This window comes from Aotus nancymaae, unplaced genomic scaffold (assembly GCF_030222135.1).
Source record: "Aotus nancymaae isolate 86718 unplaced genomic scaffold, 86718_ANA_hifiasm-v0.15.2.pri h1tg000028l, whole genome shotgun sequence".
Lineage (NCBI taxonomy): Eukaryota > Metazoa > Chordata > Mammalia > Primates > Aotidae > Aotus > Aotus nancymaae.
In genome coordinates, this window is record NW_026988441.1 from 4,611,699 (window position 1) to 4,626,986 (window position 15,288).

The 15,288-nt window shown below is 50.0% G+C and overlaps 1 protein-coding gene and 1 long non-coding RNA gene across 8 annotated transcripts in view; one reads left to right on the forward strand and one right to left on the reverse strand.

Moving 5' to 3' along the window:
* Positions 1-15,288, reverse strand: part of LOC105723575 (uncharacterized) — a 139,431-nt gene that overhangs the window by 71,451 nt on the left and 52,692 nt on the right. The window lies entirely within an intron of this gene.
* KLK4 (kallikrein related peptidase 4) lies at positions 3,030-7,434 on the forward strand. 2 transcript variants are annotated; one of them, XM_012461636.2, is made up of 6 exons: positions 3,030-3,085; positions 3,606-3,677; positions 4,786-4,948; positions 5,401-5,651; positions 5,734-5,870; positions 7,156-7,434. In XM_012461636.2, the coding sequence occupies exons 2-6, from the start codon at positions 3,617-3,619 to the stop codon at positions 7,306-7,308; spliced, it is 765 nt and encodes a 254-aa protein (XP_012317059.1). In that variant the 5' UTR covers positions 3,030-3,085; positions 3,606-3,616; the 3' UTR covers positions 7,309-7,434. The 2 variants fall into 2 exon arrangements, with proteins under 2 accessions (XP_012317059.1, XP_064236738.1); XM_064380668.1 differs by lacking the exons at positions 3,030-3,085; positions 3,606-3,677 and having other exon boundaries at positions 4,786-4,960.

Consider the following 15,288-nt stretch of genomic DNA (forward strand, 5'->3'; position numbering starts at 1 on the left):
GGCAGGCAGATCACTTGAGCCCATGAGTTCAAGACCAACCTGGGCAACTTGTGGGACCCTGTCTCAAAAAAATAAAATTAAAAAGGAAAAAGAAACAGGTAAAATTAATCTTAGTAACATACTTAACTTGATATATTCAAACTTGTCATTTCCACATGTAACCAATGTAAAAAAATCAATGAGAATTTATATTCTTTATTCCACACCAGATCTTCGAAATTCATTGTGTATTTTTACACTCACAGCACATCTCACTTTGGATGCTATGTTTTTTCAGAAATATTTGATCTGCACTCAGAGCCCAGAAAGCTTAAGAGTTGAAAAAGATGATTCACGCACCCAGGTTGTTCTAAACTCACTTAATTAAACCTCTTTCCCACCTGCATTCTGATCCAGGGAGCCACAGGGAGACAGACAGAGACAGAGTTGAAAGACTAGACAATAAATAGTGCTGTGGGTGCTGAGAAATCAGAGACAAGGACACAGAAACAGGGGGACAGAGACCAACACAGAGAGGAAAACAAAGACCGAGAGACATGAGAGAAGACAGGAGGAAAGCAGAGACAGAAAAAGACGGACAGAGACACAGGTGCCGAGCCACAGACAGAGAGACACAGAGAGAGACGGACAGAGACACAGGCGTGGAGCCACAGACAGAGAGACAGAGAAGGCAAGGAGAGACAGAGACAGGAGAAAAAGAGACACATAGGGCCAGAGAGAGACAGAGATCAGAGGGTCACAGAGGTCTGAGGCAGAGTGAGAGAGACAGAGTCAGAGACAGACAGAGACGGAAAAGAGAGAGAGAAAGAGAGCAGAGGGTCACAGAGGTCTGAGGCAGAGTGAGAGAGACAGAGTCAGAGACAGACAGAGACGGAAAAGAGAGAGAGAAAGAGAGAGAGAGAGAGAGAGAGAGAGAGAGACGCACCAGGGTTCCTGTCCTGCGGCCCCAGCCTATGTCCTGTCCTGCCCAGAGTTATTTGGAGGTGCACGGGCCCAGGACAGAGTTGGGGGAGGGTCTCACTGGGGATGCTTCCAGTCTAGCAGGTGGGAGAAACAGAGACAAGGGGGAGAGAGAGACAGAGATAGGGCCAGAGATAGGTAAAAAGAGAGCCAGAGGGCCGGGCGCAGTGGCTCACGCCAGTAATCCCAGCACTTTGGGAGACCGAGGCAGGTGGATCACAAGGTCAAGCAAGAGAGTGAGACCAGCCTGGCCAACATGGTGAAACTCTGTCTCTACTAAAAATACAAAAATTAGCCGGTCATGTTGGCAGACGCCTGTAATCCCAGCTACTTGGGAGGCTGAGGCAGGAGAATTGCTTGAACTCAGGAGGCAGAGGTTGCAGTGAGCCGAGATCGAGCCACTGCACTCCAGCCTGGCTACAGAGCGGGACTCCGTCGTCTCAAAAAAAGAGCCAGAGAGAGAGACAGAGACACGGGGTGCGGTGTGAGGGAGAGAAGGAAGGAAGGAGAAAGAATGTTAAAGAGACAGAGACAAGACCCAGGAGAGGCAGAGAGAGAGACGGGGACATTCATGCTTCATCGCGGTCATCTGCCGTCACCACCCTCACGCGCGCCGGCTCCACGGTCTACACCCACCCACTCCTTGGGTGATCTCATCCGGCCTCGTGGCTGTAAACACCACCTCTCCCTTGATGAGTCCTGACCTTGACCTGCCCCTCCGTGCTCTACTGCACCCCACACACACACCTGTGCTCGTGTCTCCACAAGATCCGCAGAGGCGCCGGCAGGGCAGGGGCTGAGACCAAGCCTCCACGCCATCCCTGGCCCCTCTGCTCCTGGCCCCCCACTTTCCATCCATCGGGCAGTAACTTAGCTCCACATGCAGAGGGGACCCCACGTCCATTCACCTGTCTTCTCCCTTGACCCTGTCACCTCCCACCTGGGCTGTTGCCACCGGCCCCCGCCCCACCCCCGCCATCACTCTCCACGCTGGAAGTTTTTAAAAAGTAAATAAGATGACGTCACTCCATCCTCGTGCTTAAAATCCACTGCACTTAAGTTAAACCCAAACTCCTTAACCCTGGTACGTAAACCCCTGGAGGCCTGCCCGGCTCCCAGTCTGCTCTCCTGCCCACCCCACCCTCCTTTGCCCGGAGCCAAGTTCTCCCCTGCTGCGGGGGCCCTCCTCCTCCTCCTCCCCACTTGGCTCTTGGCTTAAATGTTTCCCTTCTCTGAGACTACCTGACCACCCCCTTATATGCTGGTCCCTGCAGTTTTCCTTTATGGTCTGGGCCCCCCGGTGGGATGCAATCCCCAGTGGCGAGGACTTTGCTGGTTCCTCCCGTGGCCCCAGCACCTGCGCAGAGCTCGGAGCGTGGTGGGCGCTCAGCTGCTTTTCACCAAGCGAACTTTTTAGTTCTCCCACTCACTGGGAGCCTATGATGTGCCTAGCACCATAAGCCTTTCCCCGAATTACCTCTGAATTCACTTCGGAAACGAGGCATAACAGTCAACCCAGTTTTACGGCTGGAAAAACTGAGGCTCACAGGAGTGCAGCTACTTGCCCAAGACTCCCAAAATACCGTGTGATGTAGGCTGGATGTGAACCTGAGGAAATTTGCTGGAAAAGCACAGAAAGAGGGTGATGAAGGAGGGCAGGAGAGAAAAAGAGAGAGATTTAAAGAGAGACAGAACACGCGAGAGAACAGGACAGACGAGAGAAAATGAAAGAAAACACGAGAGAATGAGATAAATAACAAGAGAAAGAAAATGAGAGATAGAGGCAAAAGAGGAATCTTGTGAGAGACAGTAAGAACATGAAAAGAGATTGAGAGAGAGAGCAAAAAAGGGAGAGTGGAGTCTAGGATCTGGGCAGGGGTCTCCTCCCTGGGCCCCTGGCCCCTGCCGCCAGCCCCATGTGGGGCCCCTACCACTGCCTGTTCAGAGCTGAGGCAGCCTGAGAGAGTTGAGCTGGAAGCTCCCAGCACCTGACCCCTGGAATGCATCCCCTGGGGGGCAGGTCAGCACAGGCTGAGGACGCTTATAAGCCCCACAGAGGCCCCTGCGGGAGGCGGCAGGCTGGAGCTCACCCAGCAGCAGAATCCAGGAGCCCAGAGGTGGCCAGGTAAGAGGCCTGGTGGTCCCCCACTAAAAGCCTGCTGTCTTTGGGATCCAACTCCCTACAGCTCTGTGTCACTGGATTCTTAGCCTCTGGGCCTTCTGTCTCCACATCTCTCCAGATAGATCTCTCACTGTCTCTAGATAGGATTCTCTCTCTCTCTCTCTCTCTCTCTCGGTCTCTCTCTCTTTCTCTCTCTCTTGGTCTCCCTCAGCCTCTCTGTCTCTCTGAACCTATGTCTCCATGTCTAACTCTCAGCTGTCTCTGAGGGTATCTCAAATGCTCTGTGTCTCTGGCTCCGATTCTCTCTGGCTTCCCTCTGTGCTTATTCATGGGTGGCTAGACACCATCTCTCCCCACTCATAGATGGCTAGATGCTTTCTCTAAACTTTCCTTTCTACCTAGTTCTCTCTCTCTTTTTCTGTCTGTCTCTAAATCTGTCTCTCTAAGAAAGAGAGGGAGAAAGAGAGGGAGGGAGAGACTTACAGATCCCCAGACACGGCTGAGGCTCAGTCCTCATCCCCAGGTGCTGACGTGATGGCCACAGCAGGAAACCCCTGGGGCTGGTTCCTGGGGTACCTCATCCTCGGTGTCACAGGTATCTGAGTGTGCATGTGTGTGTGACTGTCTGTGCTTGGGGGCACAGTGTTTGTTAATGTTCAGTGTGACTCAGTGTCCTCCTGTTTGTGACTGCAAAGCTGCCTGTGAGACGGTACCATGTGATCTGTCCCCCGTGGCTGTCCCCCTGCACCTCCTCATATCGTGGTGAATGTGTGTGTGGCACTGTGCCTGGGTGTGTGGTTGTGCCTGTGAGACTCTAACAGTTTGTGCCTCTGAATATCTGGTGGAGTGACAACAGTGTAATGATGTGGGGACAGGGGAAGCCAAGGGTGCGGGAGATTGTGCTTCCTGGGGAGTGATCCACAGCTGGGAATCTGTGGCTGCTTCCTGGGTCTTCAGTCCTGAGATTCCCTCTCCCATCCCCGAGGAACTCACCTAACAGAACTATATAATGGTGTTTTGGTGTGAATGGGCTTGTGGCTGGGTGTGACTATGGGCAAGGCTGGGAAGGATAGGAGGACCGACTCTTTGAGCATCAGTCTGTGCAGACAAGTGGCCCGATCCTGGCTCCCAGCAACAACTCCACCCCCTGAGCTTTAATCCACCCCAAAGGGACTTGATCCCACCGCTATGAGCCTAGACGAGCCCAGACCGTGGTTTTGCACCGTGATAGCACTAGTCTCACCTCCAGAGCCCACCCCACAGCCCTGACTCTGCCCCAGGAGCCCTGGTCCAACCTTCTGAGACTTCTCTACCTGTAACCCTGCTCTTGAAGTCTTGATCGTCCCCCTGCGCTGTAACCCCAACCCCAGGAGCACTGATGCCGCCTTCTCAGCCAACCCCCTTGCCCTGACTCACCTCCCAGGAGCCCTGACTGCCCTGAGTCCCTGACCAGGCTCCTGCACAGTCATCAACCCTGGGAGCCCTAGGCCTATCTCCTGGAGGAGGGCCCCTGAAACTCCGACCACACCCCCTGCACAATAACCCCACCCCCAAGAGCCCTGGGCCCGCCCCCAGCCCTGACTCCGCTCCCAGGAGTCCTGACTGCTCCTGAAGCCCTGACCACGCCCCTGCACCGTAACCCCACCCCCAAGAGCCCTGGGTCCGCCTCCTGGGCCCGCCCCCAGCCCTGACTCCGCCCCCAGGATCGCTCGTCTCTGGTACCAGCAGCCAAATCATAAACGGCGAGGACTGCAGCCCGCACTCGCAGCCCTGGCAGGCAGCACTGGTCATAGAAAACGAATTGTTCTGCTCCGGCGTCCTGGTGCATCCGCAGTGGGTGCTGTCAGCCGCACACTGTTTTCAGAAGTGAGTGCAGAGGTAGGGGGAGTGGGCAAGGCCTGGATCCGGGGGCGGGGCCTGGATGTCTCCTTGGCTGAAGCCGGGAGCCTAAGATCAGGCTCATCCTGGGGTGCTCAGAGGGAAACAGCGGTGAAGGCTCTGGGAGGAGGACGGAATGAGCCTGGATCCGGGGAGCCCAGAGCGAAGGGCTGGGGAGCGGGAGCCTTGCTTCAGAAGGACTCAGAGAGCCCTGGGTTGAAATCCCAGCACAGTCCTGAGTCTCTAGTGAACTAAGGCAAGTTCTTGTCCCTGAATTTTTGTGAATGAGGATTTGAGACCATGGTTATGTAGCTCTTAGCAGGGTGTTTAGCAAAGAGGATGGAGTTGGGGTTAGGGAATGGGGATGGGAATGGGGTTGAAGATGAGCCTAGAGAGAAGGATGTAGTTGCCACAAAATTGACCTGCCCTCCTTGGCCCAGCTCCTACACCATCGGGCTGGGCCTGCACAGTCTTGATGCCGATCAAGAGCCAGGCAGCCGGATGGTGGCGGCCAGCCTCTCTGTACAGCACCCAGAGTACAACAGACCCTTGCTCGCCAACGACCTCATGCTCATCAGGCTGGATGAGTCCGTGTCTGAGTCTGACACCATTCGGAACATCAGCATTGCCTCCCAGTGCCCTACCGTGGGGGACTCTTGCCTCATCTCTGGCTGGGGTCTGCTGGCAAATGGTGAGCTCAGGGGTGTGCGTCTGCCCTCTGCGAGGGGTCCTCTGTCCATTCGCGGGGGCTGACCCAGAGCTCTGCGTCCCAGGCAGAATGCCCACTGTGCTGCAGTGCGTGAATGTGTCAGTGGTGTCGGAGGAGGTCTGCAGTGAGCTCTATGACCCGGTGTACCACCCCAGCATGTTCTGCGCCGGAGGAGGGCAGGACCAGAAGGACTCCTGCAACGTGAGAGACGGGAAAGGGGAGGGCAGGCGACTCAGGGAAGGGTGGAGAAGAGGGGAACAGAGACACACAGGGCCATGTGGTGAGATGCAGAGACAGAGACACACAGGGAGACAGTGACAACTGGCAGGAGAGACTGGGAGAAACAGAGAAATAGACATAGGAGTAAAGAGAAGCAAAGGAAGATAGAAACAGAAATAGACAGAGATACGGGGACGCAGAAACACACACACACACACATACACACACACACACAAAATGCAGTTGACAACAGAAGAACAACAGCATGTGGGCTGGGGGTGCTGTCCTCCATCCAACAGAAAATCCTCGTATAATAATATTTGACTCTCCAAAAACGTAACTACAAATAGCCTACTGTTGATGGGGGAGCCCTACCAATAACATAAATAGTCAATGTATGCATACATTTTATGCATTCATGATATAACTTTGTTGGAATTTTTTGATATTTCTAAGCTAAGCAGTTCATCTGCAAATTTTTTTAAAATTGTTGCAACTCCAAAATTTTTTCTAATATATTTATTGAAAAAAATCCAAGTATAAGTGGACTTATGCAGTTCAAAACAAGGTTGTTCCAGAGTCAACTGTGTACTCAGAGGGAAATAGTAACACAGATTCGGAGATGAAACACAAAGATGAATAGGAAAAACCAAGACTCTACAAATGAGCTGGGTGTGGTGGCTCATGCCTGTAATCCCAGCACTTTAGGAGACAGAGGCAGGCAGATCACTTGAGGTAAGGAGTTCGAGCCTGGCCATATGGTGAAATCCCGTCTCTACTAAAAATACAAAAGTTAGCTGAGTGTGGTGGTGGGCGCCTGTAATCCCAGCTATTTGGGAGGCTGAGGCAGGAGAATTGCTTGAACCTGGAAGGTGGAGGTTGCAGTGAGTCGAGATCACACCACTTCACCCAGCCTGGGCACCAGAGTGGGACTCTTTCTCAAAAAAAAAAAAAAAAAAACTTTACAAAGAGATGCAGAGACACTGAGAAAGAGAAACAAGCCATGAAGGAGACAGAGAAGAAGAGACAGACAAACAACAAGCCCAAGAGAAGCAGCCAGCATTCAGGATGCAGGACATGAGGGAGCAGGGTTAGGTGGCATCAGGGATCTGGAATGGGACTTCCAAGAGATATGTTGCTGGGCTGTGTTGTTGTTATTGATGTGTCTGTCCTTGTTTCTCAGTCTCATTTAGTTCCTCTCTGATCCCATATCCATTTCCACCCCTCTATGTTTCAGATTCTGACTCTCTCTCTCTCTTCACAACAGGGTGACTCTGGGGGACCCCTGATCTGCAAAGGGTCCTTGCAGGGCCTTGTGTCTTTTGGACAAGCCCAGTGTGGCCAAGTCGGCATGCCAGGCGTCTACACCAACCTCTGCAAATTCACTGAGTGGATAGAGAAAACCATCCAGGCCAATTAACTATAGGGACTGGGACCTATGAAATTGACCCCCAAATACATCCTGCAGAAGGAATTCAGAAATCTGGGTTCCCAGCCTCTCCTCCATCAGCCCCAGGGATCCAGGCCCCCATCCCCTCCTCCCTCATCCAGGCCCCCAGCTCCTCTTCCCTCAGCCCCAGGGATCCAGGCCCCCATCCCCTCCTCCATCAGACCCAGGGATCCAGGCCCACATCCCCTCCTCTCTCAGACCCAGGGATCCAGGCCCCCATCCCCTCATCCCTCAGACAGGGATCCAGGCCCCCAGCCCCTCCTCCCTCAGACCCAGGAGTCCAGGCCCCAAGTCCCTCCTCCCTCAGACCTAGCAGTCAAATGCCACCTAGACTCTTCCTGTACACAGTGCCGCCTTGTGGCACGATGTTGACCCAACCTTACCAGTATTAAAGTTGGTTTTCCACATATTTTGTCCCTTTCCCCTAGATCCAGAAATAAAGTCTAAGAGAAGTGCAGGTTCTGTTTCTAGTATCCTCTTGCTTCCCCTTCCATTCAAGAGATTCTAGCAAATGGCTTTCCCTTCATAGGTCTCAGTTTCCCTATCTGAGAAATGGGAGCTTTGACCAGGAGGGCCACAGGGTTTCAGAGGGAGTGGCCATTCCCTGGGTAGTTAAGAGAAACCAGTGCCATGGATGTTGTCCAGTTTCTGAAAAGTCAAGTCAGCAAATGGTAACTAGAGATTTACTTGCTTAGTTTAACTATTCAGCTTTAGTTGATATATATTAATTTTTGTCTTCTAACTGCATTTCAAGAACTTTTAATTTGCATCTGTCTCAGGACTCAGCTGCTGTAGCTGGAGTCTGGTGGGAGGAATAGGAATAATGGAGAGGCCTACTGTGAGTGACAGCTACAGAGACCAAGGAGCAGAGACAGGGGAGGCTGAGGGGCAGAATGGGGCAACTGAGGGGCAAGGAGATGGGTGACTGAATAAGTATACAGATAATTTGAACAATATGATTAACACACTTTACTTAACACTCATATATGGAATGTTGCACCCAGAACCTGAAAAATGTAGAATCATTTCAAAAGACATACAACTACCAGAATGGCTTAAATTGAAAAGAATGACAGCACCAAGTCTCAGTTATATCTAGAGCAGCTGTAACTCTCCTACATTGCTGGGGGTGGGGGGTGGGGGATAAAACTGTACAACCATCAGGAGGCTGAGGCAGGAGAATTGCTTGAGCCCAGGAGTTCTTGCTGTGAAGTGAGCTATGATCACACCAGCCTGGGTGACAGAGCAAGACCCTGTCTCTAAAGGAAAAAAAAATCATAGGACCTCAGGGGATGAATGGACAGTATATATGACCTTAGTGAATGGATGGACAGGTCCTTTTACTCATCCCAGGTTTACTTGGATAGACATGGACTTGATTACCAATTTTGCCTCAGATGGTTCTACAAGCAGCCTGGCAAGGTTGCCTATAAGAACAAAATGCTGGCCGGGCGCGGTGGCTCAAGCCTGTAATCCCAGCACTTTGGGAGGCCGAGACGGGTGGATCACGAGGTCAAGAGATCGAGACCATCTTGGTCAACATGGTGAAACCCCGTCTCTACTAATACAAAAAAATTAGCTGGGCACGGTGGCGCGTGTCTGTAATCCCAGCTACTCAGGAGGCTGAGGCAGGAGAATTGCCTGAACCCAGGAGGCGGAGATTGCGGTGAGCCGAGATCGCGCCATTGCGCTCCAGCCTGAGTATCAAGAGCGAAACTCCGTCTCAAAAAAAAAAAAAAAAAAAAAAAAAAAAGAACAAAATGCTGACACTTGGGCCCCTGTGGCACTCTTTGCTCTGAAGAAAAGACAGACAGTTCAGATAAACTCCCTAGGATGATGCCAGACCTCAATTAGTTGGATAGAAACATGTCCTGTCACAGGGAGCAGGCCCCAATGGTAGAAAGGGAAGGCCTCTCTCTCTGTGTTAGATGGACAAATGGTCCAAACAGCTTTTCATGATTATCCAGACAACGTTTTATAAAGGTGAGGTAGGAGATCAGCAGGACTTGTTTTCTGGTCACAACCCTGCTGACCAAAATAAGTCCAGACAGGATAAAATAAAATAAAAACAGCAGGAATGACCAGATAAAGAAAAAAGTGATCCCTATCTGCCCTCATTGCTCACTGCTTTAGAACATCCTCACCAGTGCCATGACAGTTTATAAATGCCATGGCAGTGACCCGGAAGTTACCTCCCTTTCCATGGCAATGACCCAGAAGTTATCTCCCCTTTCCATGGCAGTGACCTGGAAGTTACTTCTCCTTTCCATGGCAGTGACCCAGAAGTTACTGCTCTTTTCCTAGAAAGTTCTTGATAAATGACCCCTCAATTTGCATTGACCCATTACTTAATTTGCATGTAATTGAAAGTGGGTTTACACGAGTATAAATATAGTTGCCAAGAGCCCATAAGTTGCTGATTCTGAGCACACTGCCTACGATGTAGCCCTGTTTCTCAAGGAGCAGCACCATTCAAGGAAGATGGCTGTCTCACACCACCAACTCACCCTTGAATCCTTTCCTGGGTGAAGCCAAGAACCCTCCCGAGCTAAGTCTCAATTTCAGAGCTAACCCATCCTTCAATGACGTGGCAGTCTCTTGTGATCCACTTGCAAAGAATCTTAACTCCAAAATGAAGACCTCAGTCACCAAATTCAGATTCTAGACTTTGAGCTTCATCTTCCTGGAGATCAGACTGGTGGTCCAAGCTCCAGATATCAGACCAGTCTTTGGACTCTAGAACCAAGACTTCCAGTTTCAGGTTCCAGTTTGATCAGAAGTAAACAAATTACCACTGAGGGCCAAATTCAGTGGCTGTGTGTTTTTGTAAATAACATTTTGTTGGATCATAGTCAGAATAATTCCTTCGTGTGTTGTCTATGACTGTTTTTATGCTGGGACAGCAGAAATGAGCAATTACAGCAAAGACTGTCTGGCCCACAAAGCCTAACATAATTACTTTCTGGACCTTTGCAGAAATAGTTTGCTGATGTCTGGTCTAGATTTCAGATGCTTCACTCAAACCCCAAAATCCCAGAATTCAGATCCCAGGCTCTAGATTACACAGCACCAACTGGAGATTCTGAAGACTGAGTCCAGACCTCAGACCCAGGCTCCAAACTCTATTCCTCTGCTCTAGATTCCCAACTCCAGACCCCTGACAAGACCCCAACCACCCTCCAGAGATCCAGCGATCGCTCCAATGAGAAATCCACTGAAAGAAACAGGAAAGAATGATAGTCAGCCACAGAGAGACAGATACAAAGAGAGAGAGTGTAAGTGTGTTAGTTGTCTGTCTCAAAGACAGACAGAAACAGGCAGACAGGCAGTACCCTGACCAAGAAGCTCAATTGAGAAATACAGTGATAGAAAGAGTCTGTGGCCATTTGCTCATTCTCATTTATTCAGTAAGTACTTATCAGTTACCTACTATGTGCTAGGTGCTGTTTTAGGGGCTTTGGATAAACCAGTGAACAAAACTGGGAAATACCCTTGTCCTGGTTGTAGCTGAGAGTTACAAACAATAGAAAATAAATCCAATAAAATAAATGACAAATTAGATATACATTTATACGTGTTAATGTAATATTGTATATTCACACAAATCATATACAATAAGTTAAATAAAAGGAAGATCAGGGAGAGGGAAGTTTGCAGTGTTGAAAAGGGAACAGATGTTCCATAAACTGGTGAGTGGACAAATAAACGGTGGTGCATGCATACAATGGAATCCTATTCAGCAGTAAAAATGGAACAAATCGCTGATAGCTGTGTGACCTTTGGCAAGTTACTTAACCTCTCTGTTACTTAACTCTGTGAAATGGGGCTAAGAATAAAATCTTCCAGGTGAGGTTGCTATTAAAGTGAGTTACTGCCTTAGCCTCCTGAATAGCTGAGATTACAGGTGCCCGCCACCACGCCCGGCTAATTTTTCTGCTTCTTTTTTTTTTAGTGGAGATGGAGTTTCTCCACGTTGGCCAGGCCAGTCTCGAACTCCTGACCTCGGCTTCCTAAAGTGCTGGAATTACAGGTGTTAGCCACCGCACCGAGCCTGTTTCTGGATTATTATATCACTCTAATTTACCATGTGACTGAATCTCTGTGCTTGTACCTAATTTGGTTCAGTTTCATGTGCTGTGTGTGTCATTGTGTGAGCACCTTGTGTGAGTCACCCTGCAGCTTTGCAAAAGTGTGTGTAGCTGAGTGTGATGTCACATGGAGGTTGTGCCCCTGTGCCTGTCACCTGTCCTGTGTCCCTGAGCCAGACTCCAGGGTTCTGACATGTGGCTGTGTGTTGAGTCATGCCCTGCCCACTGGCGCCTTGGGAGGCTGTGTGGGACAGCAGTTAAGGAAATAGGCCATGGAGCTGCCCTGCCCGGGTTCAAAGCCCTGCCCTGCCATTTCTTACCTGGGAGACTCTGGGCAACTTCTCTAACTTCTCTGTGCCTCAGTTTCCCCATTTCAGAATGAAGATCATGTTCTTACCCACTTTAAGTGGTAATCTGAATGTGGATAAATATTACAAATACTCTTCACTCGAAATGGTCATCTGAACGTGGGTTACATAATACAAGCCTGTCAGCACCAGAATGCCTGGTCCATAGGTGACTGTGAAACTATGAGCTGTAATTATCACTGATATGAGTATGTCTCAGCCAGTGTGCTCCCTGCTGGCAGAGGGGGTTTGGAGGTTTGGAGGATGAAGGGCAGATACAAGGGCCTCAGCTAGATAGCCATTTCTTTTCTTTTTCTTTTCTTTTTTGAGATGGAGTTTCACTCTTGTTGCCCAGGCTGGTGTGTAATGGCGCGATCTCAGCTCACCACAGACTGGGCGTGGTGGCTCACTCCTGTAATCCCAGCACTTTGGGAGGCCAAGGAGGGCGGATCACCTGAGGTCCGGAGTTCAAGACCAGCTGGGCCAACATGGTGAAACCCCATCTCCACTAAAAATACAAAAATTAGCCAGGCGTGGTGGTGGGCACCTGTAATCCTAGCTGCTCAGGAGGCTGAGGCAGGAGAATTGCTTGAACCTGGGAGGCAGAGGTTGCAGTGAGCTGAGATCGTGTCACTGTACTTCAGTCTGGACGACAACAGCAAGACTCAGAAAAAAGAAAGAGAAAGAGAGAGAGACAGAAAAAGAGAAAGAAAGAAAGAAAGAAAGAAAGAAGAAGGGAGAGAGGAAAAGAGGGAGAGAGGGAGGGAGGGGAGGGAAGAAGGAAGGTAGGAAGGGAGGCAGGGAGGGAGGGAGGGGAGGGAGGGACCAAGGGAGGGAAAAGAAAAGAAAAGGGGACTGTGTGCAGAAAACCAGGAGATAGGCAGTCAAGAAGCATCAGAGAAACAAAAAGGTCAAAACAAAAGATCAAAAAAGGCCATGAAGCATCTTCCGGTTCTCCTGGGATGCGTGTTCTGGAGGAAGGCAGCCATCATGCAGGGACTCTGATTCCCCAGAGGCCGCCATGCTGAGAGGCTGCCCATAGGCACTTGGGGCAGTCCCAGCCTAGTTTAGCGTTTCAGTTACTCCAACCCAGGTGCCTGACATGTGAATGAAGGAGCTCCAGATGACTCCAGTACCCAGTCTTCTAGTCACCCCCAAACCTTTGAGTTTTTGGTGGCAGAGTAAAGCATCTCCTCTTTCTTTGGGTCTCCCTGCATTCTTCTGTGCCTTATCCTAATTCCCAACCCACATAATCCATAAGTGTAATAAAATGGTTGTTTTACATACTATGATTAGGGTGGTTATTCACAATTATGCTATATATATGCTACATATATATTCACAATTATGCTATAATTCACTATTGCTGTATAATCAATAAGGAGAGTCAGAGAGAAATAGAAACACACAGAGAGAGACACAGAATCAAGAGGTTGAGACACAAGGGATGGAGAGAGAAGTCCAGGGGAGATGCCCAGAGGTGAGGAGGAGAAAAAGAAATGCAAATATAAAATATAAAATGAGTGCAGTCATAAAGGACATAGCTATAGGGATACAGTCATGGGCTGAACTCAGGAATCCCATCCCCAACCCTAACTCCAAACACAACCACACCCTCAACCCCATCTCCAACCCTACACCACCTCAGTCAGCAGCTCCATGACCAGTCTTATCCCCAATCCCAACCCGATTCCCACTCCAACAGGAGAGCTGCCAACAGGGGCTGAAAGAGCAGGACCAAGTGGGCCCAGAGCTCCCAGAGGAACATTCCAAGGGCTGGGAGTGGAGTTCAGAAGAGCAGGGAAGCTGGTTTTCGGAAGGCCTGTCCCTGCCTGCCTGGCTGCAATTTTACTGTCTGTTTGGGTTTTCTCCATCAGCGTTTCTCCAGGTTTGCCCTTAGATCTCTGTGTCCCTACCTGTCTTGGGTCTTTCTGTGAGCCTGGGCTCCACTGTCTGTCTCTCTCCAACTCTGGGTCTCAGAGTTTCTCTCGGACGTGCTGTGTCAATCTGCTCTGACTCTGCCTGTCTCGCTGTCTCCATCTCTCCCACCACCCATGTGTTTCTGCCTTGCTCGCGCTCTCTCTCTCTCTCTCTGTCTTTGTCTCTTTTGGCATCTCTCTGTGTATCTGCATCTCTCTTTGTCCCTTTCTGCAGCTCCTCCCACCCTCAGCCTCTTTCCTAAACTGGGAGACTCTGAGGGCCCCTGGTCTGCAATGGGTCCCTGCATAGCTTTGTGTCCAGGAAAAAGCCCAAAATGGCCAACCAAACATACCAAGTGTCTACGCTAACTTCTGTGTCTTCACTGAGTGGATGCAGCAAACCATCCAAGCCAGTTAACCACATGTGGTGCCGGGACCAACACCATCCTTTGAAATTCACCCTCAGGCTCAAGCCTCCAGCCAAGGTGCTCAGACCCTTCATCCTTCAGACCCTGGAGTCCAGGACCCAGCTCCTTCAGATGGTGTTCACTCCCTTGACAGGTGGGGAGACTGAAGCATGGAGGGCGGCTGTGTTAGTCTGTTCATGCATTGCTATAAAGGAGTGTCTGAGACTGGGTAATTTACAAAGAAAATAAACTTAAATTGGCTCACAGTTCTGCAGGCTGTACAAGCATGACACTAATATCTGCTTGGCTTCTGGTGAAGGCCCCAGGAAGCTTAAAATCACGGCCGAAGGCGAAGCGGGGGCAGGTGTGTCACACTGAGAGAGAGGAAGCAAAGAGGGGAGGGGGGTCCTAGATTCTTTTAAACAGTCAGATCTCATGTGGATTAACTGAGCAAGAACTCACTTGTCAGGAAGGAGATGGCACTAAGCCATTCTCGAGGGATCTGTCCGCATGAACCAATCACCTCCCATCAGGCCCCACCTCCAATATTGGGAATCACATTTCAACATGAGATTTAGAATGGACAAACATGAAAACCATATCAGCGGCAGAGCCTGGGAGCCACAGATCAATCCCCATCTCAGGACCTCTTTCTAGAACAAAGATGGGGCCAGGAATGACATGTCAAGAAAAGGAAAAAGTCCTCAGAAGAAGACCCTTGTGGCTCAAACCCCACACCTACTTAGGGAAGGACCTGGTGTTCCACAGAAGGAAGAGTGGCTGACACTGATTGACTACTTACAAATCATGCCTTAACTCATTCAAACCTCAGTGATCTTTGCATGAGATGAATATGACCATATTTTCATCAAATCTATGATGGCAGCCTCGCAATGTGCCCTGCTAAGGTGTCAAAGTGCCTGCAATGAAACTACGATATGCCATTGATTTCAAATATGCCCATTTTCAGACACATTAAGAAGGAAGTCAGAGAACTTATGAAATGGGGTAATGTCAGAGGCATCTGAACCAGAGAAACTCCATCTTGAATAGGAGCTGGCCAAAATGAGGCTGAGATCTACTGGGCTGCATTCCCAGATGGTGAAGGCATTCTAGGTCACAGGATGAGACAAGAGGTCGGCACAAGACACAGGTCATAAAGACCTTGCTGATAAAACAGGCTGCAGTA

Bases quoted from the DNA above. Each gene is read 5' to 3' on its own strand.
- KLK4 (XM_012461636.2), top strand. From the start codon at position 3,617: ATGGCCACAGCAGGAAACCCCTGGGGCTGGTTCCTGGGGTACCTCATC. The intron at 5,652-5,733 runs GTGAGCTCAGGG...TCTGCGTCCCAG, and splicing joins CTGGGGTCTGCTGGCAAATG to GCAGAATGCCCACTGTGCTG. The intron at 5,871-7,155 runs GTGAGAGACGGG...TCTTCACAACAG, and splicing joins ACCAGAAGGACTCCTGCAAC to GGTGACTCTGGGGGACCCCT.